This window comes from Lissotriton vulgaris, chromosome 3_2, assembly GCF_964263255.1.
Source record: "Lissotriton vulgaris chromosome 3_2, aLisVul1.2, whole genome shotgun sequence".
Lineage (NCBI taxonomy): Eukaryota > Metazoa > Chordata > Amphibia > Caudata > Salamandridae > Lissotriton > Lissotriton vulgaris.
Genome location: NC_141690.1, coordinates 14699519 through 14724389, shown reverse-complemented (window position 1 = coordinate 14724389; position 24871 = coordinate 14699519). Strand labels below are relative to the sequence as shown.

At 40.8% G+C, this 24871-nt stretch overlaps 1 protein-coding gene across 1 annotated transcript in view; it reads left to right on the top strand.

Moving 5' to 3' along the window:
- Nucleotides 1-19827, top strand: part of KLF3 (KLF transcription factor 3) — an 81528-nt gene extending 61701 nt beyond the window's left edge. Inside the window, exons 3-6 of the mRNA XM_086963985.1 lie at nt 2039-2534; nt 2880-3024; nt 9013-9173; nt 14027-19827. Of these exons, the coding sequence (XP_086820111.1) occupies nt 2039-2534; nt 2880-3024; nt 9013-9173; nt 14027-14208 (984 nt within the window). The 3' untranslated portion in view covers nt 14209-19827. The remainder of the gene's footprint in view (nt 1-2038; nt 2535-2879; nt 3025-9012; nt 9174-14026) is intronic.
- The last annotated feature ends 5044 nt before the right edge of the window (nt 19828-24871 follow it).

Below are 24871 nucleotides of genomic sequence, written 5' to 3'. Positions count from 1 at the left end.
AGTTACTGGTGAAAATAATGAGTCTGAGTCTTACTTTACAATGTGAAACGGTTGCTACCTGTGGTTGAGACGTCACTTTAGATCATCTGCTTTCTTTTAAGCCTGTAACCATTGAAGTTTTAGTGATTTGGGCAACTGATGTTGTAAATACCAGTGCCTGCTGATTGTTAGGAGCATGAGTGACATTTTTAAGGGAATTTAGCCAAATAATCTCATTTAAGGGACGAGTAACCAGTTGCATAAAACTTGCCCAGTGTGAATTCAGACAGGTGTGAAATCCAGAAATGTGAAAATGTTATGTTGGTACCTTGGAGGGTCCCTTATTGCCATATACTGTCTGTCAAGATGAAATGAGTTGAGTTGTAGAGAAATGTTCACCCTGATCGACAGATATAACTTATGGAGGGACATTCACACAGTGTGGGCTAGAGAGGACAACTACCCCCATTTGTAATGGTAGTGGCTCTCAGTGGCTGCCTTTTGGGAGGAGGGATTTGATTTTGCTGCCGTATTTCCGAAAGCAGATGGCGAGTTAGTATTGATGCACTCACCACTGCTGTTCTACCAGTTTCATGGTTACGAGAGAGGGAGAACATATGACGAGACTAATCTAGAGGGGTGAAATTAGTTATTATGGTACTGCAGGCTTCCTGTAGTTTATTGGGATGCTTTCTAATATACCCTTGTTTCTGAAAGTAATATCCTACAGTTGTGACAGGCTCCATTCAAGGCCATTATCTGCCTGAAAGACACTAGCAAAAAGCAAGATGTTAGTGGTCAAGTCTACTACTATTGTTATTGTTTCAGATCTTTATCAGGGAGTTTAAGTTGTAATTCAGGCCATCGTAAATAAGCACTTAGGTTGGATAGTTTCACAAATATAGACTGATATCCAAGCCTGAAAAGTCTAAATTATGCAACACAAGGCAATTCGATTTACTTTTTGTGTGTGTGTGTGCGCGCCCGCACGCAGGGATTCTTTCATCCAATTTTCTAATGTTAATATAAAAAAAGCCAAATAATTTGTTAGACATAGACGAGATCATTGTTTACTGCATTGACATAAACTCCTTTATTTTGAAGCATGTCAACTTTACATTATATGCTTAGTGTATTGTTACATTTTATTTTATTTGTTAATACTATGTCATACTTTTGAGGTTCTTGAATATAATTTGTTATTAAAAACACCAGTCAAAGATGCATTATGGAAATGCCAGCGAATTCTTAGCATCCATTACTAAATCCTCGTTTGCAACAACATTTTTTTCTGTTAAACCAATATTTCCTCTGAGGTGCTGGTGGATAGCCAGAGCTAATTTAATATCTTTCATTTGCACACCAAAGGAAAGATTTTGAACTATTTCACTTCCACTGCATTGTTGAACCAAATCATTCGTCGCTTTAGATAACTTTATAAAAGCATAGTTATTTAGAGTTTAGAAAAAAGTATACAAGTTTTTGTTTCAAAAAAGGTCCATACTTTTCATCTTTTGTGGCACATTTGCAATCCATTGAACCTATTGACTGTTAATTGGATCACTTGCTCCACCGAAACAGCATGTTTCAGGACGCCACTGTGTCAGTTGTTCTGGAGGTATCAGTAGTTTCCGAGTGTCAAATCAAATTAACAGTATGTCCGTTTTAAGGTCTATTTTATCTACAGAACAAACCCCAAATTGAGCCATCCTAAAGCTGTTACCGAGACGCTTTTTGGTTTCCAAAATTAGATTAAAAAAATAAGGTCTTTGCAATGACAAGTAAACCTCCATTTGTCGTAGCATGACCTACAATTACATGTTAAGCATGAACTCTAGAACTGTCTTCTGATAATAGTAGTTAGAGAACACCTTTCTTATCAGGGGCAGTTGCTAATTTACAATTTTTTTTGTCTCCCCAAGCATATGCCACCTTGGAGAATATTCTGCCATAAACTGGTATCCTGACCAGCTGGCCATTCCCTACCAGCAATAGTGAAATTGGTTTATATAACTATTTTATTATTCTCATTTCTAATGCTCTTACTTTTTACTTACAGTCCTACCAAGCCAGCTACATGGATCAGCTGAAAGCGAACCAGTACAGCGTCATTTACCCCATGCCGCACAGCATGTTCAATGGTAACTTTTATCCTCTGCCAGATGGACTGCCCGGAGGAATCCAGATGGAGCCCGTTGATCTCACAGTGAACAAACAAGGTTCTCCACACTCCTCTGGAGGCTCGCCCTCCCCTCTGAAATTTCAATCCCTGAACAAAAGAGACTCGCCAGGATTGACTCTGTGCTCGCCCAGCCCTCCCATTAAAAAACTTGCGCCATCACCACCGGCACTGCATCCGTACTCCATGCCCATGTCACTGAATCCAATGTTGGCCTCTATTTCACAGCAGGCGTTTAGAAATCGTGGGGTCCTTCCGCTGCTACAGCCGGTCATGGTGCAGTCCATGCCTTTTATGTACTCTCACCATCTCTCACAGCCAATCATGCTGCCTACCATACTTCCGGAAGACTTGGAGGGTCCAAATTGCAATAAAGGTGAGGGTTCTTTCTTCTTAACTTAGCAGCTCATTTAAGCCGTTTGCAGCAGATCAAATACATCTGTATATTTGAGGAAAAAATTATTTTTAGTTGGCAATAATAACGTAAAAGTAAATATCTAGTTATTTTGTTATTTTCATTTTTTTTCTCTTATTAATGGATCCTGTCTCTTTATTCTAAAATAATAAGTATTTGAATGAATGGTAACACACCTTGTTTAATTGACAGGTGAAACATTTAACCAACACAAAACATCCCTTATCTAAGGACAGGTTTTGGCATAACTCACTGAGTGTTTTTGGTGTAAGACCGTAACACATGCATTCTTCTTCCCGCACCCAGGGCCTTTGTTGGACACGTATGAGAAAACATCGTTGATGAAAACAATTAAGGTGGAACCAGGGCTTGAGCAACACCTGAATGACCACTACCCAGAACAAATGTCACCACCAAGAATGACCCCACCTCCAAAACTGATACTTCACGAGTAAGTAAATGGAAATGTGCATGTCCTGCAACAAGTACATCTGCTTTCACAAACCTTCCAGACACCTCCGCTCTCCTTTACTCCTATTTGCACACATCCTACACATATGGAAAACCAGATCCTGTCATTGAGCCTTCTCCTACATCGCTCTTAAAGCATGGAGTGACCTGACGCCACACGCAACAGCCTCCTCCTCACTTTTTGAATTCCACAACAAGCTGAAGACCTGGCTTTTCAAGTCTCTCTAGGCCCGAAGGTTTGCTAGACTCACATCTGCTCAGTGCCAAGATACCCTCCCCACTGATAGTGCGCTCTATAAATTAGAGTTACCATGTACAAATTCAAGTCTTACTTAAAACAGACGTAGAAAGCCTTGGAATGTTTTGTTTTTAAAAGTAAGCATGTTCTTTCTGCACTTCATGTACTGCCTGCCCGTTCTTTTTTGCTGTATGAACATATTTAACTGAGTGCTCATTGATACATCTCATTTCAAATTGAAATTAGGAGGGATGGCCTTTTCATGCCCCTTCCTGATTGCAGTTCAGAATGAGTTGCAAAACACCTTTCATAACTGAAATAATTTTCTGAATTGCATACGTGTTTGTAAGTTCTAAAATGTCTTTTTGCGGCTGCAACCACTGTGATTTTGTGAATCGCAGGGCTTGCAGCCACAAAAGTGACTTGAGACATTGGGCCTTTAGGTTGGTAAGCTGGCTCACAACTCCACTGGTTAAGGATTTCATTTGGTGCCTCCTAAGCACCTGCACAGTACTCTGAAGCTGTACGGTTAGACCTTTAGTGTTGTATACAGTGTTGAGTTAAATGTTGGAGAGTTCCTATGCATATTTTCAGCAATAACACGTTTGTATACTTCTGTATACAAACGTGTATTCTGTGATTTATTTTTACATTTTTTTTAATGCATTGTTTCAACTGTGAAGCAGTCTTTGATGCTTGTAGCCTTGTACCACAGTTCTGAAGATAAAGCTGGAGTGTGCATAGGGGCAGACTTGTTCCTGAATCAATTCCAAAAGAATTCTGTCAATGTAGTGTGTGAAGAGTGATTGGAAAAAGCCAGAAAATCCACATAAACAAATAAAAATTGATTGAGTGACTTAAACACGATGGCCCCTCAGCGGGGCAATTTAGGTACTATGTAAGCATCTGGTTTGTCGTGCATCTTTAATTTCTAATGGCATACTGAATTGACAGTCGCAGATCACTGGCGACAAAATCTTTGTAAGAGTTTGTGCGGTTTGTTCTACCATCAGAGAATTAGTGACCTATATGAAACCCGCCATTTAAAGTAATCGCTGACTCCAGTTAGGCAAGAGCATAGTTCTGTCATAATATAAACTCTAAGCTGTTGTAGAGCTGTGCAGCAAAGATATGATAGCAGATTAACAAATAACAGCCACAGTGCTGCACTCTTGGGAAGGGTGTGGATCTCAGTGATTGAGGTCATGTCTGTGTGTACCAAATAAATACTGAACCGATACACCCATCTCTCATCGCCAGAACAAAAGAGGCTCCTTTCCCATATACTGAGGAATGTTGATATGTCTAGTGTTTTCCATCACATATTTTATTTCTAGTTCATTGCTCATGTCTCCGTCTAGTAAAACACATTTAATTTCATACTCTTTGGCCTTGATGTTACGAAATTGCCTTAATTGTGCAAGTGATTTGCCTCTGCATACGCAGTACCAAGAAGATTTTTTTTGCACTAAAGTTTACAATATAGATAAAACCATACAAAGTTCCATGTTTCGCACTGGCTATTCTGTAATCATGGAGGAAACAAAAAATTTAAATCCATAAACTCTAATCAATATTTAAACTCATGTTTCTATCCCCAAATCATGCCAGCATGTTCTTCGTTATTGCTCCCTTTCTGGAATTGTGGTGGTGCCGATTATGAGGCCTGTAGTCATCTGCTTGTGATATTCCTTTACAACCTTTGACCCATTACGTTTCTCTGCCGCTGCCGATTCCTCACTACCCAGTTTCTGCTGAAACATGACAAAAATGCCAATTATTCATCTGAAAATGTAAAGAATGGAGCAGCTAGCGTAACAAGAGTATGTTGTTGTGTGTCATTGTTTCATTTTCCCCTCCCCATTTTCTGTTGAGCTTCTGTATCTCCCCGGTGCAACGCTGATGTGTTGCCAGGGGTTGCAACTGTGGCATTCTACAACATTTTGATCGAAATCTTTGTTTACCAGTGCGACCGGTAGAGACTCTCCATATTCAGCTATGCTGTGCTGGAATCCTCCTCCCCCAGATTGAGCAGAGATACGAGTCCATTGTCTGCGTCAACTCCTAAAAACCTCCCACCAACTACACATCAAACTGCTTGGTTTTTAGTGTGATCTGCTGGTCACATGATTAAATGCGGATGTCACAAACTCAACATTTCATTGAATACTGGCCACCGTTATTATTGAGCTGGACGATCGCTGTTATTATTGATCTCAAATGGATATATTCGTGCTCTTGTTGAAAATCCGAAGAAAGGCTTTGATGGTCATAATGTGGGTTCCTGATGCCTCTACTATGAGGCTGAAGCAAATCACGTTTAGAAGCCCCCCTTCATCTCTGAAGGCGCCTCCGTTGGGCAGCAGGAATAACTTGGGTGCCTTGTCACAGCCTGCAACAGGGAGTGAGTGGGTGAACGGTTGTTGCGCTACGCCACTAATGTTGTTTTGACATACACACTTAACATTAGCTAGCATTTTGGAAGTGACATCAATTTAAAACTTGTACAATTCAATATCATACCCGAACAGATGAGACATTTAATTGGACTAACCTTCCCTAAAGACTGGTATGCTGAGGAACCACGAGTTCTAGGTCTGCTTGGGTAATGTCGTCGTTCAGAAGCCAACTGGTCCCACCCATGTTGACCTTAGTTTACTCATTAGAGGGCAAGGCACTGACGAAATAGTATTTCCTTTTGGAGAATAGCAAATATCCTTCTCATTTTCTGAACTAAACTTCAAAAAAACACTTCCAAAACCACAGGGTACAGCGAGAGAGGAGGAAAGTATTTATGAAAATAGAGTAAAATTAAAGCACACTGTGGTTTGAGCTAAGAATTTCATTTGCATATAGAAGAGAAAAAAAGAGGCCATGCAAAGGAGATTTGTTATAATTATATAATAAGTTGTTTATTCAGGAAAATAGTTAAACAGTTGAATGCTGCGTCAAAAGAAATATAATAAAAACGAGAAATGAAGCTCATGGCAACAGTCTAATTGTGGGAAGTTATGGATAACTTCAAAGTAAGCACACTTTCTTGTGTCTCAACGGGTAAACTTGTTTGGAGTTTGCTCTGTGAGACAGGAATGTTATCGCAGCAGTTGAGATGTTTTTACTGTAAATAGATTATTTGTATGCGTTGCGAGTCCTGCTGGGTTCCTATAGTGTTTCATATTAGTGAACATGGTAGAAACCTGCTGTCTTTTTAACACAGTATATTCCTCAAACTCCCGACCCCTTGATCCCGCCTCAGAGCCGTGGGTTAAAAGTACATTACAAAAAAGCATTTCTTATGAAACTGTTGAGATAGTGGAGGAGCACCAACAACTGAAAACTGCAAAACAGGGCTGGCAATAGACGGAGTTAAATGAAGCAGACTCGGAGGCAAGACGTGAGGCCCTAGGTTTTTGCCAGGCTTGCTGCCGTCTTTATGACTTTGGGTGCGGCCGGGCGCCGACACCTTCATCGTGTGTACCTATGGGGCGAGCAGAAGCCTGTGTTGTTTGTGAGGGTGGAGTGCCGGCGTCGGACGGCGTGCGGGCGTGCCCCTCCGCCGAGCGCTACTTTTAGACGTTGACGTCAGCGGTGCAGGGAGGCCGCGCCCGGCCCCAAGCAGCCAACAACAGGAAACTCTTAATTACCCTCTCTCAAGGAGTGGCAGGAACAATACCGCCTCTAAGCTGTGCTGTGTAAGGATAAAGTTATGATGACTGTCAGAAGAGACCCAAACCTGTTTTAAATTACCCTCGGTTTTGAGAAATACCGCAAACGTAAGCAGGAGCCGGCTGCCCTGGCCGAGCGCCTGCAATTGACTGCGCGCGCACCGGGGCAACGGAGGTCTGACCTCAGTAACTCCATAAGGACAGTAAACCAGGCCGAAACCTGGCCGCAAGTGGAGCGTGCATTCCGGGAGGAATCTTTGGCGTTTGAAAGATGGCTCTTGGCTAGTCAGTGCAGAAATCCCCCGTGTGGCGCAAGACGCTTGGAGGCCTAGACTGTTTCTTAATATTCCTTTCCTGGTTTCAAAGGTCCACTTACCATGTATGGTTGGGTCCGTATTTTTGTGCACCACAAATTTATATTTCATCATTCCCAGTTTCCCGCAACAAAACACTGACGAGAAACGATGTTCTGCGCGTCCTCAGAAGCACTTTAAATCGCCAGCTCTCAGAGCAAACCTTGGCAAAGCCAATAGGCCTCACCTTTTCTACCAATTGGATTTGCAAGAATGTTTTGCCTATGCCGTTCAAGCATCAGCAAAATGAAAAAGATGTGCATCATGATGCTGTGGTGGGCATGGCACACGCGTGTGCGTGCATAAACAATTTGGCAGCCTCATTTTTTACTATTTAATTTTTACTTGCTGTTCCAAGATAGCAGACACCACTTGGAGTGGTAAGTAAAAAAATGCATTTATTTGTGCGCAAACTTATTTTTGGAAACTGCAGTGGTCCTACAGCAACTGACAGCTGGCAGCATTTCAGAAAAAATATAGGCATATAACAGTTAGTTTGGAAACAATTACTGCCCTTAGGTAATAGCAACAACTATTACTAGTAACACGAATGGTCCAAAACTGCCTGGTTAGCCAGATGAAAATATGCTGTTTACTGTCCCATGTACAAAGAGGCTGCAACAAAAACAAGAAATACTCCAAATTCCCTACCTTCAAGTAATATTTCCGTACAAAATTTGATCTGTTATCTATTTCCTAAAGCTAGACAAACCAACTTCCAGATACTTCACAAGTGGTTTAGTTTACTGTCCTAACTCAAAGCTTATAAAACAATTATAGGGTTGGAGGAAAAACCCTGCTTGACTCTAGGAAGCATCTGCGATATTCCAGCCTGCAGGAGCATGGGCATAAAGCACAGGTCTGTGTGGTATCTTTGTAACTCTGAATTGAGACACTTGCAGCCAGATTCGTCAAAGGAAATTCGGCTCGCAAAGGGCCAGATTCTGAGAATCTGGCCCTTTGCGAGCGCTATTTTTGCATTTGGGATTCATCATCCCAAATGCAAAAATCGCAATTATAGAAATCACTAAATTGCGATGTATTGCATTTAAGGAATCCCAATTTGAGATTCCTTAAATGCAATTCATGAACCGTTTAAAATTGCGAATTCGCAACCTGGGGCCGCCATTTACCGCGAAGTCTAACTCCTTGGTAAATAGCGAAAACTTAGAAAAATGCACTTTAGTGCATTTTTCAAAGTTGTATGTTACACACACACACACATGTCCTTTGGACATGTGTGTGCGCAACACCAGTGTACATTACCATTCCAGGGGTGCTATAGGGTGTCCTTTGGACACCCTGGCACCCTTGAAATCGCTTCCTTATTTGCGATTCGCTATTTGCTAATCGCAAATAAGGAATGACTCCCCATTCATTCCTATGGGCCTATGATGGGGAGTCATTCCTTATTTGCGATTAGCAATTAGCGAATCGCAAATAAGGAAGCTGTAGGAATCGCAATAAATAATGCGATTTCTACATGAATCCCGTTTTGCGAGTCATTAATAGCGATTCCTTAATAATCGCTATTAAGGGCTCACAAAACATGACAATGATGAATCTGGGGGTAAATCATCTATTTAAGCAGGTAGCGGAATATCTCCATATCACGTATGTTGCTGTACACTATTCTTACTGCTTGTATTACACTATATTTTTTTACTATCTTAACATGAACATTCCTTTAATTGTACACTTGAATTCTACAGGAATCATCCTTCGGTGATAGTTCAGACAGGGAAGAGGCCAGCTCCAGCAGAATCTCCAGACACACAAAGAAAACGTCGGATACACAGGTGTGATTATGATGGTTGTAATAAAGTGTACACTAAAAGTTCCCACCTGAAGGCGCACCGGAGAACACATACTGGTACGTACAGATCATTCTCCAATCAAAAGGCTTATTTCTTTTGTCATACTCACATATACATGTAAGCATGTCTTGGGCAAGTAAGCCATGAGTTAAACTCTGTTCTGGAAATTATTACTATATAAACAGAATGTATTTATTGTCACCCTAGATACAGTTCCCCTTTTTAGTTCCTTTCTGCTGTTGATTTTTTTTGTCCATTATGTGTCTATTGTTTCCCACCTTTTAATTTCCATGTTTATCATTTTATTTTACATCTCTCTTCATACTCTCTACTTCTTATCCCAGTTTATTTTCTTGAGTCACAGCACTTTTGTGCATCTAAGTTCAAATTTGGAGCATTAAAATGGTTCTATACAGGTACAAATGGCAGACTCCGATTTATGGAATCCGGATTGGTGGATATTTAAGTTAACTACTTTGAAAAATCTGCAAGGATGGTGCGTTTTCTGCAGTCTTATATTTATGGGCAAGGTATGATGGGTGCCAATGCGCACCCCTTGTGCCTCCCCTTAAGCACAATCACTTAGTAAAGGAACCAGTACTACATATAAGACCCTGAGGAAATAGGGAAGAAGAGGTAGAGAAGGGAGACACTCAGAAATAGAACTCAAGCTCTGAAATGCTCCAATGTTCCCTCGAGGCAAGCCCCCTAACTCAAGCAGAACACAGCACATTTAGTATGAAGAGCAGGTTTGTAACTTAGCAATTGCAAATAAGTGTATATAAATATGCTACAATACCCTCCGCATGCTCCGCAGGATCTACAAGTGGATCCTGACCAAAACAAAAAGAACAGTGACACAGGCCCTCTTCAGCAGCAGACTGGACTACGGCAACGCACTCTATGCAGGAATACCAGCCAAACACCTACAACGACTACAACACATCCAAAACGCCTCCGACCGACTGATCGTCAACGTCCCCCGCCGCAGCCACATAACCCCCCACCTGAGGGACCTACACTTGCTCTCCGTCGACTAGAGGATGACCTTCAAGCTCCTCACCCACGCACACAAAGCACTCCACAACGCTGGACCAGTCTACCTGAACAGACTCAGCTTCCATACCCCCACCTGCCAGCTCCGCTCCGCCAGATCTCGCCGCTGTCCCCCGCATCCAACGAACGACCTCTGGCGTCAGATCCTTCCTACCTCGCCACCAAGACCTGGAACACCCTTCCTACCCACATACGGCAGACCCAACACCTACTCGCCTTCAGAAGACTTCTCAAGACCTGGCTCTTCGAGCAGTAGCAGCACCCCCCTCTCCCCTCAGCCCCTTGGGACCCTCACGGGTAAGTAGCACGCTTTACAAGTACTCTGATTGAATATGATCATAAGTACTTCAACACTGTAGGTTAGAGGAGGAATGTTGCCGACAGTGCAAGTAAAGTACCTCTATAGCAGACCCAGAAGAGGTGAACCAGGATGGAACAACAGGACAAAAGAAACTGGAGAAAGTGGATCAGGAAGAAGGGTTCAGGAGATAAGCAGAGAGGGAATTAGAAGGAACATCCCAAAACAACAAATGGGTACATAGCAGGAACCCAGCTGCAAACTGCTACCACAGCTAATGAGGACCGAAAGGCACACAGTTGTCAAGAGAAGATGTTTTGATTTGAGCTGTTTCTTTACTGTTGTGGTTCTGCCGAGAGTGATACACCTCCACCAACTTGGATAGGGAAGGTCTCGCACTCCAAATCAGTTGAAACACAAAGATGGAACCGAAAGAATGTCAGCAGTCTTGCATGTAGCATGCCAGTACAGTTTCCAGCACAAGTCTGCTTTCCATATTCCCCAGGTCTTCGAGTAATGTGAGTACTACTTGTACATTGACAAGGGAGATCACCAGGAGGGTAATTACAGCGATAATCCCTTTAATCCCTGGCAGTTGGATAAATACATATGACCTGATAAAGCAGGAATCGGAGGCCATTGGAAATATGGCAAATACAGACTAAGTCAGAACACTACACAGCCTTTGCATCACACATAAAAACTGACCTCAGCCTAAACTGGTATTATCCCATCTTGTGAGAATCTTTGGAAGCAATTTGTCGATATTGAGGGCATATGGGTGATTTAGCTGCTCTCAGCCATATCTATTTCAGGCATCCATGGCAATTTCCCGGTTTAGGTCCTTTCTCCCAGTTGTTCATATTGATTAGCTTGTTCGGAGATTCTAGCTTTCTCAGTTGCAAATATAATCTGAATATACCTTTAGTAATTTGATATTTACAAAAACAAATTGATTGGCGTCTTAGCTGTAGATGCCCTCTCCTGGACTTCTTTGTTGTCCACTAAGTGTAGTAATACTGTTAGACAAACTGTCAAGCATAGTTAGTTTAAACCTTTCTCTACAGATATCTCGTCTTTTATTTGCCCAGTTTCCAGCATCTTGCCAAGTTGATCCTGTTCTGGTTACTTGGTTACAGTAGTCCTTCAGTACTGTGGACGCCAAAAGCATTGATGGAGTGGTTCTCAGTGTCTGCATTGACTCCATAACAGATATTTGAAAAGTAGTCCATACATTGTAGAGCACAGCTTTAACAAGTTAAACAACTTGGCCCAAGCCCGGTCTACAGAGTCCTTCAAATGAAACATCTGATTTCCTGTGTTTACCACTATTCGGGTGGCATCCACGTGCCTGATTTTCCTTTTTTGCCCCATTCAGAATTTCATGATTTATACCAGGTTGATTATCATTGTTTGCATTTTGATTTCCATTTGAGTTTCAGACGTGTCATTTAGTTTGATTTCAATAATTGTCACATTCTTATTTAGACGTTTGTGTTAATCTAATTCTATGTTCCTCCCAGTGAAAATTTCTGATTTAATTCCAGTTTAATTTGTGTCAGTTTTATTTTCACGTTTCTCTAGCCAATTCTTTGGTACCAGAGTATATTATTCCCTTTCACACACTGAGACACTTTTTTTCCTTGTCAGTTTTTTCCTAAAGTTGTCAATTTGAAAACAAAAATGCAAAATGTTTTTTCACATTTCCCGTGTTTTAAATGAACCATCTCGGAGGCAATTCCTTGGATGTTTATTAAGGCTGGCATAATGCTAGTAACTGTTCAAAAAATTCAGTTAGGATATTTCCTTTCGAGATTCTAATTCAGGTTCAGAAAAATATAGTGCAGGTTATTGCTTTAGTGATGTCTTGCATACCAATGCAGTAGGTTAAACCCTGTTTTATTTATTTATTTAAAAGGTTTTATAGAGTGCTGGCTAGACCCAAGGGTACCCGAGCGCTTTACAATGGTTGGGTAATGAAAAAATTGCAATATAAATTTGTACAGAAAGGTAAAATGCAAGACAATTAAAGCAATCTACACAGTGCAGTTTAAACATGGGAATGAGGATAAGGAATACCATTAGGCCATAGCATGTATTAAATAATTAAACTAGTATGGATGGTCTGGGCTGAGGAGGGGGCGGGAGGGAGTATAAAAGTAGGGGAGTAACTTAGGAGCGTGATGGGAAAGGTGATGGCATGCAGGAGTAAGGGATTATTACAAGGGAACTAGAGGGGGAGAGTAGAAGTATATGCAGGAATGAGAAGAGGGTGGGGAAGAGAGTCCGGTGAAATGTAGCGGGAACCTAGTACATTTGGGATCAGATTGTGAACCTTATTAGGTGGCAATGATTAAAGACCTCAGTATTTGTTGAGAAGGTGCAGCTTGATGTCTTCTTTGAAGCTGAGGTAGGAGGGGTTGCAATATGGAACTTTAGGGAGTGAATTCCAGATAGTAGGTGCATTTCCAGCGAAAGAGCGTGTTTGTCTAAATTTCTTGTTTAACATGGGAGGGGCTAGCATGAGAGCATTGGTACTCCTCATTTCTCTCGAGCAGCCCGCTTTGTGGAGTTCATCTGAGAGATCCAATAGGGTGCGGTGATGAAGGGCTTTATGCGTAATGCAAGCAGTCTTGTAGGTGGCTCTGCCTTCGATGGGAAGCCATTTGAGGCCTTTGAGGGCGGGGGAGATGTGGTCAAACCGCTTACAATCAGTGATAAGCCTGGCCGCGAGGTACAGACTGATTTGATTGGGGCTAAGTGGACTTTCGGTGTTCCCGAGAGAATGGCACTACCATTGTCCAAGCTACACAGTACCTGTGATTGAATAACTAATTTGAAGTCCTCAGCAGGAATGAAGGGATTAATTTTCTTGAGGTGCTGGAGAGTGAAGAGAGCTCCTTTGGCCTAATTTTTTATGTGTGGAGTAAGACGATTCTGGTCAAAGCTTATTCCGAGGGATTTAACTGCGTTAGAAGTGGAAAGGGAGCAGCTGAGAGCTTTAAGGTCAGAGATCCAGTGTTGAATGGGGAGCCGGTTACTTTTAGGAGCTAAAAGAATGATTTCCGTTTTTTTTTAGAGTTGAGTTTAAGGTGATTTTGATGGAACCAGTGTTGAATCTTAGTCTAGGCATCATTGAGGTGCAGAATGTCGGCATGGGAACCCCATATTGCCCTCTAGACAGATAGCTCAAAGCTGTTTTTCCCAGGCTTTAAAATGAAAGACTTTTACACAGATACTGTAATTTTACAGGTGGAAAAACACGCTATTACGCTTTCAGAAAATTGATGACTATTTCATGAAATGCTGTTATTTTTCATATTGCGTGTCACCAAAAAAGTGACAAAGTTTCAACTTAGGAGTCCTTGTTGTCTGTGCATTACTTCAGTTCCAGAACCCGAATATTATTTGAAAATACACGTTTAAACTGTAAGCCATGATGTCATAATCTCCAGCACTCTACAGACTCTTTTTTTCAGTGTCTCTAAATCTTCTTAATTTGAATCGTAAAATATTGTAGCATTGTAATCATTTTTGTATGTTCTTTCTTTACAGGGGAGAAGCCCTACCAGTGCACGTGGGACGGATGCACGTGGAAGTTTGCACGTTCTGATGAACTAACGCGGCATTTCCGGAAACACACCGGGATAAAACCCTTCCAGTGCCCGGACTGTGACCGCAGCTTCTCACGCTCTGACCACCTTGCCCTCCACAGAAAGCGGCACATGCTTGTGTGAGGCCCCCACATCATCCCCAAAACTCTTATTTTTTTATACAAATGGTGGATTCAGCTGGCCTGAATTCCAGAGTTTGGATGCCAATGAGATGCTTCCGTATGGTCAGTAATAATTATTACCCCTCATTGCTCATACCACGGGTCAGACCTAATGAATGTGAACATTTTTCTGAGGGTTGCTAAGCAGTTCCTCCCTGGAGTGTACCTCAGTGAACGAGGGACCTTGTACAATAACACTTTACTGCTTTGTATGTACAACACATTTTCTGATGTAAGTAATCAGTCTATTTTAATTAACCTGTAAATGTATTTAAATGCACACAGTATGTAGACTGCTAATTCTTGCCACAGACTTTCTAACCTATGGCCTGTGATGGATTTAAACCCATCATATATCTGAACGGTGCAATGGACAGATGGTTATCAGGCGGTTGCTTATCTAAGAGAGGTTAAACAATACGTTTATGATGTTGCTTGCCCTGGCCTAATGGCGGTGCTGTTTGGTGGGGAGGAGGGGAGCTACTGTCCCGACCGACAAGGCGACCCAAAGCAATGGATTTTTCTACCTGAGGAACAGCTTGTGAAATTTTAAGGGCCAACAACATTTTGCTGTCGGAAAACAATAGTCTCGTGGCTGGAGCTTTGGCACGTGTGGAAATGGGTTTTCACCTGCTCTCCTCTAAGAAGTGCCACAAACCAGGGTGTTACACAAATAAATGCTGGACGGAATGCTGAATAAATCATACATTCACCCCCAGACCCTGTCAAGATATATTTTGCTCACCATGCCACACCAGTTTAGACCCAGCCATATGCAAATCATTCTCGACCCTGCTCCTCATGGGAACAGTCCAGGCCGAACTTCCAAGCCAGGTCCTCCCAAACCAAGGTGAGGCAGTTTCATGGGGCTCACATTGAAGCACAGAGAACTAGTATCACTTTATTTTCTAAGAAATCATTTGGTGCCAAAATAAATTTTCCTAACGAGGATCTACTAATCAACCGGACACTCTGTACAGAACTGGTATGTGAAAGTGCCTATTTTAAAAAAAGTGAATGACAATGGCCCCTTTTACAAATAAAACCAACATGGGGCATTTCTGGTACATCAAAGAGGTACCATATAGCATAAAGGTGGCATTCCAGCAGGTCCGTGCCAGATCGCTCATCACATCGCCCTTTTTGACAGCTATTGTGGCATCCAAAGGAATAAACACCATATTTGTGTGTGTGTGTGTAAAGCGGATACTGGAAAAAATGTGTGATTTATGAATAAAATGAACAAACACAATGTTTTTCTCCATACGTTGGCTGTTACCATTGCATGGTATCATTTTGTACTGTGATAATTTGGTTACGTTACGCAAATAATGCAGTGTGTACATTGAAAGCCTTTCACCGTGAGATGCTACTCCTGTAGATGTAATTCTGAATGAACTAAGTGCCTATACCCGCCTCAGAAGTGCAATTACTGGCCTAATCAAAAGAATGACTGATCCAATGAGAGGGGAAGGACTGCCTCCTCCTGAAATGTGTCACTCTGTTGAGCAGCATGTTTGTGTTGTCCTGAAGTTGGACATATAATCTGAAGTTAATGTTGCAGTCACACCCATTTCCAGTTTCTCTTTAAACACTGCCCTTGGGTGTGACCCAAATGACAAACAATGACTGAATCTGTTGCAGGAGAAAAGTTCATCCTAAGTGGGTCTGATTGTAAAATGGTATGCACTGCCTCATCATGCTGGGTGAACCATCATAAAGATATTTAATCTTTTATTAAGTTTATATCCGTCCCAGCGAAATAACTTATGACACTTTAGAGTCAGCATTACAGAATGTTTCTCCTAAATGTTGTTCTCAGACCCCCCCCCCCCCCCCAAAAAAGAAAATCCACACGACTGACTTGCCATTATCACTCAGCAATGTTTTTCTCACAAAGACATGATGGCTGTGTATAAGGATGACTTTTATGTGTTCTCGACATTACCTATTCACTAAAATTTGAACATAATACATTTCCAGATGCACTTTTTGTTTACTTCAGACCACCAATATCAACCATGTTGACATATGGGATGTAAATGGTCTAATGTAGCACTGAGTGTAAACAAGTTTCCAAACCACAATTTCTGCGCAGTGTGAGACTCTTTATATTCTTACACAAATTTGACCTTCCAGAATATCTATTGTGATGTGAGATTTAACAATAACTTGGCCATGTTGCTAAACTTTACTAGGTTTAGTTATCGTTTTAGTCCATCATTTGTGTTTTTTTGTATCATCACTATTGAGTTTCACCTCACGAGTTGACAGGGGCTATAATTACCAAGCTTTTACTGAGTTCTTCTCTTTGTTGATGGATGAGGACTGATCAATAAGAACAAGAAACATTGGATAATCTCAATCAGTCATAAATAATTGATTTCAAAATTCCCTTAGAGTAGTAACGACATGGGAATCAATAAGAATACATGTGCATATTTACTAGTCGGCTGTACTGTTCACAGAGGCAATGCTGTTGGATGATCACGCATCCCTGGTGCGTCCTGTCACATGGCTTTGTTTTAAGTGTTGTTACTTTGCAAATCGGTACCTGTTCATTTCCACTTGCCCAAGTTTTTTGTGTACATGAGTTGTTGAGAGGGAAGGTTCTGTGTCTTATTTGAGAATTCCAGGTTTTGTATGACGTGACTTACTTAATCTGGTTTGAGATCCTGCTGCAGTATGCTTCAAACTATTTATTGGAATTGGAACAACAAAAGAGCAAAGCTGTGCACTCATCTGAAAGGGTAACCTAGGCTGGGGACACACTGCCAAGTCCTCAAGCCTTCCCTGTGGATCAGTGAGACAGATGCTCACTGCTGACCTCTTGATTTGATCTGCAGGTTACAGGTTTGAATCCAGGCATGGCCGAAAAAGCATTCAGTCCTTTAACTCTTTTCAAATTGAGTTCCAGTAATCCATTTACACTAGCAGTACCTGTTATTTACATATCTTAAAAACGGAAGAAGCGCTAACTGGAGGAAGTCCTTGTGATGCCCAGTCAAGAACCCTTGTAGTTGTAGGTGTATCTTGAAGGCTTGGTTCAAATGTTTTTCTCAGGATCTAATTCTGGCCTGATACATTTGATAATAGTCCTTTTGCAACATGTCCTTTTAAAAGGGACTGGTTTCTGTAGTTGCAATTTTTTGGTCGATTCCCAGCTCCTTGCAGATTTATCAGCCAAATGCAACAGTAAAGGTCCGGGCTAAGGCCTGGAACCTGCCACCTTAACCTTTAGTAGAAGAGCCAGCTTAAACCCATGAAGGCATTCTTCTCCTTATATAGCCGGACAGACTACGTTTAATGGACAACAGTATGGGCCTGGATTCACTTTAGTTTGTGTAACACACGGGTACATCAATCAATCAGTATGCAGTACAGTTGGTTTCTATATTCACCTTTAGATTGCATGGTGTAATCAAAGGTATGATTAATGATTTAAATTCAAAACTGCGTGAATTTGCAACCACCATTGTCTAGGTATCGGGGCAGAATGATGCCCTAGAGTCAAGCTGTTTATCGCGTTATCGCTTGTTCTTTGGTGCACTTTGAAGCAGGCGAGAGGAGTGAGTAGGCTGCATGTCACACATTGGAATCTCCTTTCAGATTTTCTTCCTTTCGAGGCCAGTTAAATTTGCATCATACATTCAATCAAACAATCAATCAGGATTTGTAGAGCGTGGCTTCTTCTCCCGTGAGGGTCTCGAGGCGCTGTCTGAGAATTCATTGAGTTGGATGAAAATTGTTCATTGTTTTGAAAGGCAATTCTATTTGTTGTGAACTATATACAACTGGTCATTCTTATTCTACAGTATTGTCTCTGATAATCTGGTGGCACTGGTTTTGCGGCTAGTTTGTTCTTTGGGCAAGAGCTCTCCAAATTGAGGTTTGGTAATGCTATGCTTCTGAATCATTTATTTTAACTTGCAGCAGGTAAAAGTACTTGCACATGCTCTGAAATATAGATGTGGTAAGATTTGAAATAAAGACAGGGGACCATAGCTGGAACAAAAAGAAGATGGGGAGTTTTGCGGACTCAGGCCTTCATGAACAGTGGCCTGGAATATGGGCCAGTATTTGTCCTTTTCTGGAGGTACCCATACCAGGGGAACTGGTAAATCCATTAGTAGGGACATTTTAGCCTTTTATGAGTTTGACCGTTATTAGTTGGACCATGAGGATTCACTTAAAAGTGATGAATCACAGGGAATATCATTAATATCAAGACCCAGTAATTCGTTATTTCCCCCAGATTTCCGGTGTTTTGAGGAGCTAAAATCTCTTAATGAAAAATGTGTGTGGTTTCACTTTAACTCCAGTGGGACTGGTAACTGCTGTAATCGGTTGTGTCAGAACCGGGGCCAGTAACTCTATATAGGGCACGAGTCCTAAAAAGAGAAGTGGGGGGACGCTGTCACCAGAAGTGACATCACAACAGGAAGTGACTTCACGAAAGTTGCGCTCCGATCTCGTCCCAGAGAAGCCAAAGAGTGAAGCCCAGCTGTTTGGCTGGGGAGGGGGGAAGGCGTCCACCTGGTAAAAAAAAGTGGGGGGACGCCGTTCACCCGCGTGGTACCCCGACTCGAGCCCTGACTCTATAGCTGCAAACTCTGCTTGTTTCTTTGAGAAGTACTATTTGATTTCTTGTCGCAAGTCTATAGGCAAACCAACCTGAAAACCATACAGAAGGCATGGAGGAGCAAACAATGGACATGTTGGCGAATGAATCTCGATTTGGTCTTTAGCATGAAATTCGATGTGTGGACCGCATCAGGTGTATAGATTAGCAGTCTGTGCAATATGATTTCATATGGGTAACTGCAAGTAAATAGCCAGGACTAATTGTGTCAATTTGGAACTCATGAGCACTTAATGAATGTCACTGCTTACAAAAAGTCTGACGATTAACCATTGAATTGTTCTGCTGGAGTCACTCAGTAATTTGTTTTGAAAATAAAAATACACATTCTCCACTGACTATTGTTAAATCACATAATTTGTCAAAGTATCTACATCTACGCTCAGACCTGTCGTATTTAATTATTTATCGGTTACATATTGATTCAGTCAAAATCACAGTGCCATGTTGTATCATTTCCCTAGGACAGAGCTACAAATATGCCTTATGTTCTACAAATCCTAGCACTTTTATATTTATACACATTGAATTTGAATAATGTTAGAGGGTCAAAATAATCTACCTGCTTAGCATCTCTTGAAATATACCTACATCTTTAGCAGGGCTATAATATTTAGTTTTCAAATGTATGAACTATGCAGAAAGTTTATTAAATTGTAATATATATTTTATAAGCTGGATAAGACTGAATGGGTAATTATAGGTTTCTAGCATGCGTTGGTATATTTTTGTAATGTACGGAAATATTTTTTCAATCTTAATAAAAGATGTGAATGTTTCATGTACTTTCACTGTTTCTACTTTGGTAGTCTGATGGGAACGCAGAAACGACACTTTGTCATATCAAACTGTGAACATAAATGTGTACTGTACAGTCGTCCAATTCATATATGCAATATATATGTATTATAAACTTGTTAATAAAACCATATGAATGCATCTGGTGTGTGCACGTTCATTAAGAGACTGCAACAGGCAAAATATTTTTGACACCACATCATATTTCCATTTCGATATTGTTTACTGCATATTCATTTTTAACTTTGACCCATTTTATTCTCTATAATTGATTGATTTCATGATCCTCCAGATAGAGTATAACAAGCACCTCAAGTGGGGCTCTTAATACAGGATATCCACACTTTACTTTAATCGGATAACGGTAATTCTATTTATTTAAGCTCTGATGAGATCTAAAATGGTAGTTTGCGGACATTACCGCACCAACTTGTTTCCTGTATGGCATAGTGCGACTGAAGCTGTGATTCACCCTGTCTCCTCTGACTCTCCTGACTGCAGATCATTTGTTGGGGCGTGGTGAGTAGGCCGATTACAAAACATCATAGCTGCAAACAAGATGCCTAATGAAATGCCCACTTAAAATGATTTCAAGGCAATTTTAAACATAATGAATAAATTACCACCGCTGTAGTAGAAGAATTGTATTTGAAAAACGTGTGACAAAGTTTCTCTTTTAAGTAATTGCTGGTTTTGTAGTGTGAACCACTTATAGATTCACATTATTGAAAATGACCCGCATAACTTGTACCATGGTGTGCGAGATTCGTCCCGCAGATGAAAAAAGACCAAGTTTACAAAGCTACTTACTCTGGGACTATCAGGAATCGTGTGGCTCATACTACGAAAAAGTCTAGTCACATACTCTTGAACTTCGGATGTAAAAATGTGGGGTGCTTTAAATCATGGCCTTTAGTAAGAACTAGAACGTATGTGCTATGATGTATTCCTATTACATATACTGGCCGTAGGCAATACACATAACCACAATGGCTTACTGTGAGCTAAAACAAAACATCATAATCCTTGAAATAAGTGTCCTCCCTCTAGAAGATGCTGCAGTGAGTACACTGACAATTGTGGTGTCGCTCCAAGCCTCCGCCTGACTCTTCCATGCTCCACCAGCATACCAGTTGATCCATATAGCCCATACTTGGTTCACTTTGGGGCCGCTGTAAAAATGTATCTCCTAGGCCTCCATCTCAAGACACCGGTGTTCAATCCTATTCCCTGAGTCACCAGTTTTGTGGTACTCCTTAATCCGTGCATTGCTCCGTGTAACCGGCTGGCGCACACTTCTCACTACCTCATAATGATGTAATGACTTTTACTGCAGACACATTTGGTGCTGTTGCTGATAACAACTTATGATGACATGATTTATGATGTACATTTTATATGGGGTAAAAACATTGCATATACTGGGGGCCTTATGGCGAGTATTTATTTTTCAGTTAGACAAAAATCAGGTATATCGAAGAAAACCTGTCCATAGGGAATTAGATAGGATACAGCAAAAATTCGCTGTAATCCCTTGCCTAGAAAAAGTAATTTTTTTCTAGAGACACTTCACCCACCAAGGTTGCCCCTAGGTGGCATGCTTCATCAATGAGTTTCCTCTGAATCCTCTACGGATTGAGGCGTGCTGGACTTGCAAATTATGTAGGAACACTTTTTATTGTAGGCTGTGTAGTGCAGTGATGTGAAGTGGAAAGGGAAAGAAAATCTAAAACTACTGAACTAGTTGGCCACTCTTTTATTCCCGCCCCTAGTTGGTATGGTTAAAAATCAGGGGTGGTTTACTGATAAGAAACCTGACCTTAATGAGTCTGGTTGTCTCGGTAATGTGTTTTTGCCAACATGTTTCGAGCTGTTCCCCTAATAGCACTTCATCAGGACTCCACGTGGTCCAGCCCTGTGTGTACCACTCCTAGTGAATCCTGTTATAAAGACACAAACCATGCACACCTAATATGCACTGTATAGATGCGGTTCTACTGATTAATCTGTGTTTCTGTAGATGCTATATTATTGCATCATGGTCAAAGCCAGTGGTAGAGGGGCTTGTAGTCACACTTTTGTCAAAGCTGCCTCTGGTACAGGCACCTACTTCTCTCCCTGGAGACCGCATTATTTATTATTCCCAATAAAGATTGGCCTTGGTTTGTTCTGGTTGTTCGCAGTTATTGTATTTTGACCCAATGCCCACCATTATTTGACCTTTGGCTAAATTGTTATCTAGTAAATAAATGCTCTAAATTTTCTTTGATTTTGTTGCAACTATTCTTTGTAAGCACTGTTTGTCACTAAACTATTCATGAGTCTTATAATGTATTCATCTTTCTTGGAACAATACCTATGAGAGCCATTTTTATTTGTTATGCGTTATAACTACTCAGAAGTGATAGCCTGCAACATGTATGCACTGAGTAAATCAGAATCACATTTGACTGTGAATGGCCCTTCATGAAAGAGACTAAAGCAGCTATAACTGTGTCCAAAGTGAAGAGCGCCTCTACAAGATAAGAAAAGCTATCATCAGAACTCACCATTTAAATAGCAAGAACAAGAACCGCAACAAGCACCTAAATATGAACTGAAGAGCAGCAGATATTTCCCCCATATTTGGTTCTTCAGATTTGGTAGAAAAAGCACTCAAACTTTAACAATGAAGGTCTAAAATGCTGTTAACACGGAAGATGACATACTTACAGCTTTCCATCCCCAAGAGGTCCACATGAATGGACACAACCTTTTAATAATCAATATTCAATCCAAAAACACATTCCTTTTCATACAGAGATAATTGAAGATTGAATGCATGAAGAGTGATCAGCAACCAGAAGTCTTATTCAGCCCCAAGGTCACCTGAACATCATTTGAAGATTACATTTTTTATGAGCCGAGGACAAACTTATTGATATTTCACTCTCATAGTTGAGACAAAAACATATAAAGAGACTCCTCTTTTACAAGAAGATGCTCACATTGGTTGGATTGTGGAGTGTGTGGAATAGATACAGAGTTAAATGCCCCAAGGAAATAGGAAAGTGTATGCATCTTCATCCGATCTGATAATTTAATGTTGTGCTGCGGACGGCGGCAGACATACTCCATATTGAAAGGGAAAAATGAAGTGGTTCATTAGTGCTGACTTTTCATCAGACCCAGACATTCATCACTTCTCAAACAATGTTAAAGCAAGTGAGGAAAAAAGCTTTTTCTGAGGTCAGGCACTTCAAAGTCTGCCAATTATAGGAGTGACAACCAATACAAACCTGCACAAAGGGCTCTTTTTAGATACGTTGATGCACAGAGACTGCTTCTGAACTTGTGGCAACAGCTCACAAAGGCTCTCCTTAAAGTAGCTTTTGGTTTGTTTCCATACTACAAAAGTAAAACGCCTGAAGAATTGTGTGTTTTGTTGAATTGTACTGCAGCATTTATACAGCGCTTTCTACCTTATGTGGGGTGCTGAAGCACTTGCCTACATGGCTAGAACGCTACACCGTGTAGAGTGTGTGGTTTGAAGGATGTTATCTTTCTTTCGATCCTATGTGGGAAGTGTTTCCATGTCATGCATGATGACCACCGAGGTGCGGTTATCGTAGCTAAGTAGCCATTCTAAGCCTCACTTCCACCACAATACCCTTGTGACGCAGAGTTCAAGGCTATAACGAAATCACAGAACGGCTATACCCTCAAAATAATTGGTGCAGGATGCTGTCAAATTGACACTAAATCCACTTCAAAAAATTCCTACGAACATACTAACAAGAGGCAAGTCTGTCAGAAAAGAACATGTTTCCCCAACTACTAGAAAAGATGAAAAGACCCATGGAAAGGACGCTGCCAAGAAGGACCACTGTAAGTGAAAGAACAAGAAGTCTACACAACCTTCTTCAGATTACAAATATAGGATACTGTGTCCTCTTCTAGACCTAACCTGCTAAATTAATAGGCCAGGGTGTAAAACATTCACAGGCTTATGTTGTAGGTGTAATACCATTAATAATGTAAGGTGACATAGTGATGGCAATTATTCTAGAGAACACCTAGTTCTATTTATTAATGCCCCAAAGACTCAGTAGATACCTACATTTTATAGTAATCAGTTAATAGTTTTGCCATTCATCATGAAATCTGCCCCCAAAGTATTGTTTAAATGAGCATCAATAGTAACTGATCTTCTAAAGAGTGAGATGTGCAGACCTAAATAGATCATTGGTGGGACAGGGGACACTGTATAAAAATGCTAAGGGCATACACCACACACAGTGGAGTTTGAGTCAACGTAATAAACGCACACTTGTATCCCTCTCATGCAAAGACATATCAAGGGCAGACACTTTTCCAATGCAGAAGGGAATTGCATTCTCTATAGAAAGTTCTGCTGTGCCAGATGTTACAGTCTAAGAAAGTAGATATACTTAAGGGGGATAACTTTGTATTTGCTTCCAATGCCAGTTTGCATGAGATCACTACAAATGTGCCCATGAAGGGAATGTGCACAATGAGTGCAATTTAGTGGTTGTTCCAGATGGAGGCAGTGAAACCCATTCAATTCTGAGACTAAAAATCTAGTGTCTCAACTAGGTAATCCTGGTTAAATCACACACAAAGTTCTAGGTTTGACAAGGTGCCCAACATACTGCCACCAGCCCTCCTATTACCTACAAGCCTCGAATGTTGTTTATTTTCAACTATATATTATATTTCTGTATTTATGATTATTATTTTATAAATACATGTTATCTTTATTCTTAGTTGTTATAGTGTGCCTTTAGTTTGTATGTTTATATACTCATAAATGATATATTATATAGAACTTGTTGTGTTGTATGTATAATATGGTTGACAGAAAATCTCTCTTGATTTCTTTGCGAATTAATATAAAACAGTGTATTTAGCTCTCACGAACAAAGAGGATCTTTTTTGACTTCTAAATAGCTTGGGGCCCGATTCACAAAAGAAATCAGAGACAAATTCGTAACTTTACGACTTTCGGTATTCATAAAAGGCATTTAGGAGTAGTAAAGTTAGGATTCCTAACTTTACTACTCATAAACTGAGACAAAATCCTAACTCTACGACTTTGGGTATTCACAAAAGCATTAGGAATAGTAAAGTTAGGAATCCTAACTTTACTACTCCTAAATGCCTTTTGTGAATACCCAAAGTCGTA